General features: G+C 58.4%; 1 protein-coding gene across 1 annotated transcript in view; it reads right to left on the minus strand.

Moving 5' to 3' along the window:
* Positions 1–1,302, minus strand: part of LOC123506713 (protein snail homolog Sna-like) — a 1,385-nt gene extending 83 nt beyond the window's left edge. Inside the window, exon 1 of the mRNA XM_045258979.1 lies at positions 1–1,302. This exon is cut by the window's left edge and continues 83 nt beyond it. Coding sequence (XP_045114914.1) covers positions 140–1,228 — 1,089 coding nt within the window. The 5' untranslated portion in view covers positions 1,229–1,302 and the 3' untranslated portion in view covers positions 1–139.
* Positions 1,303–2,500: the final 1,198 nt, after the last annotated feature.

The following is a 2,500-nucleotide window of genomic DNA, read 5'->3' on the forward strand; positions in this document are numbered from 1 at the left end:
TATGGCTTAGGAGCTAGACTAGTGACCAAGGTAGGAACACAACAGTGGCTGGCGGGTCGCTGACTAGCTGGAGACTAGGCCAGCCCTGGGATGCCCCGGGGCCGACTCCACGAGAATCTGGGGGAGGCGGCAACCACTGCTACTGGTCGGCCTCAGCGGGGCTATCTGGAGACTGCTCCTGCTGAGAGGGCCGGGCGGGGCAGGCAGCCTCGGTGTGTTTGTTGAGCAGCGACATCCTGGAGAAGGTCTTGTGGCAGGTGCTACATGCGTACTTCTTGACGTCAGCGTGGGTCTGGAGGTGGGCCCTCAGGTTGCTGCGGTCCGCGAAACATCGGTCACACTGCGGGCACTGGAAGGGCTTCTCCCCCGTGTGGGTCCTGATGTGTCCCTGCAGCAGCCAGGGGCGCGAGAAAGCCTTGCCGCACAGCTGACACTTGCAGGGCAGGGTGTGCGTGCGGATGTGCATCTTGAGGGCGCCCAGGCTCGTGTACACCTTCTCGCAGTGCTTGCACGCGAACGACTTGGCCCCGAGGGCGGCGCAGTGGAACTGTTTGTGCTTGCTGAGGCCGGAGTAGGTGGAGTACGATTTACCGCAGTCAGTGCACGAGTACCGCGCCTCGCGCCTCTGTCTCGTGGGACCTGCGTCGTCTTCGGACTCTGACGTGGCGGAGGAGCAGGTGGACACGGGGGAGATGAGGGCAGAGGAGTCTGGGTAGAAGTGGAACTGTGGCACTGGACTGGCTGGCACTTGGTCTGGGGTGACGGGGGACGCCTGTGGGGACGGCGGCAGGTACGGAGAGTTCCACTGTGGCAGGGAAGGCCTGGGCTGTGGCCGCCTCGGCTCCCCACTGTCTGAGGTGGCGCGGAAGAGCTGCAGGTAGTACTCTGCCAGGGTGGGCAGACTCTCCGCCACGCGGGCGGCAGGCGGTGAGGGCGGCGTACTACGAGGCACTGAGTGAGGCACTGTGGGCACTGCAGCGGTGGGCAGGGAGGGGAGGGAGCACCAAGGGGCAGCAGCTTCGTCACCTGTCGACTGGAGCAGCGTAGGTGTAGTGTTGTCTGGTTCTGCTGCAGGTGGAGGAGGCTCCAGGCGCGGCCGCTTCACGCTCAGGTCCTCCGGCTGGTCCTGCTCCGGGGGCGTGGAGGCAGGCTCGTTGTACAGCGCCAGGGGCCGCTTCTTGAGTGGGCAGTGCGCATAGTTGCGCTTCACCATGAAGGAGCTGGGCATGGTTTCTCTCACAAGTCTCACAGTATCGGGCGCGTAGTGGTCTACTCAGTAGGTCAAACAGTTCTGGAGGACACGACGCGTGCGGCGCCTTTTATAGACTGCAGGCGGCAGGTGCAGAGGGAGCGTGCCGTCCGCCAATCAGGTGGGGAAGGCGGGGCTTGGTCGCTCGTGCCTCGCAAGAACTGCCATCCTGAGGTTCGGGTGTTATGTCATTTCTGTCTTGCCAGGTGGTGTTGACGTGACAACAACGCTCACAGGGGATGTATGCGTATCTTCTCTCTCCTCATTGCCAAAAAAATAGTAGTTCAATTTAAATATTGGAGTAAAAACTTTGATGACTTTCTTTTTCTGGCGGTGTCTAGGCCACGAAGAGGCCGAGTCCAACCCGCCCACAGGCCCCGTGACCCAATGGAGGCCCTTCGCGCCGCGCGAGCCGACCAATGGCTGAGGGAAAATAACAGCTGTCGTGCGTCTGTGATGGCGGTTGACAGGTGTCACATGGGCACGACCCCAGCATGCCCACGTGGCCACGCGATGTAAATATTTTTCTGCGCTCTTCCCTGCTATCAAAAATTATACGAAACCAGAATCATCAAAACAACGCAGCAACAAGTTTCCCCAAGACGAGACATGTTGGAGACCCACAGTTTAAAATGCGGTGGTGGGCGGCGAGTGAGGGGAGAGTAGAGGTGGTTACGAGGCGCCACGCGACCCGAGGTGACGTGTGGAGCAGAAAGGGAGGGAGGGGGAGGGAGAGAAGTGAAGAAAAGGCTCGGGTCGTAGAGGGAGAAGGAAATGTGGGGTAAGAAAGAGGGAGGGACGAGGACAAGGAGATGAATGCCACGGGGACAGCCCCAAGAAGGTCTAACGGAGGGGAGGCAAATGTCCAGATGTCCCACCTTCCCTCCTTCTCTCCCTTCGTCCCTCCTTCCCTCTATAGCGGTGAGCTGAAGGAGAAACATTCGAGGAAGAACGAAGGTGATGATGAAAATGGAAATGAAAGTAGGAGAAAATGTAGGATGTTTCAACGAGGGAGAGAGAGAGAGAGAGAGAGAAACATGATGCGTAACCGTGTAATAAGCAGCATCTGTGTTTGTAACCTAACATCCAAACGAGTCACTGGAATCGAATCCTGCCCAATACGGGAGCCAACAAGTCCACTCTCGCCAGGGTTTGTAGAGCGAGTGCGTACGTGAACACAAAGAAACACATAGGAAGAACAAAGAGCAACGAACCTTTTTGTGTGAAATTTGCGATATGGTACAGTAATTT

The sequence above is a fragment of the Portunus trituberculatus genome, chromosome 20, assembly GCF_017591435.1.
Source record: "Portunus trituberculatus isolate SZX2019 chromosome 20, ASM1759143v1, whole genome shotgun sequence".
Lineage (NCBI taxonomy): Eukaryota > Metazoa > Arthropoda > Malacostraca > Decapoda > Portunidae > Portunus > Portunus trituberculatus.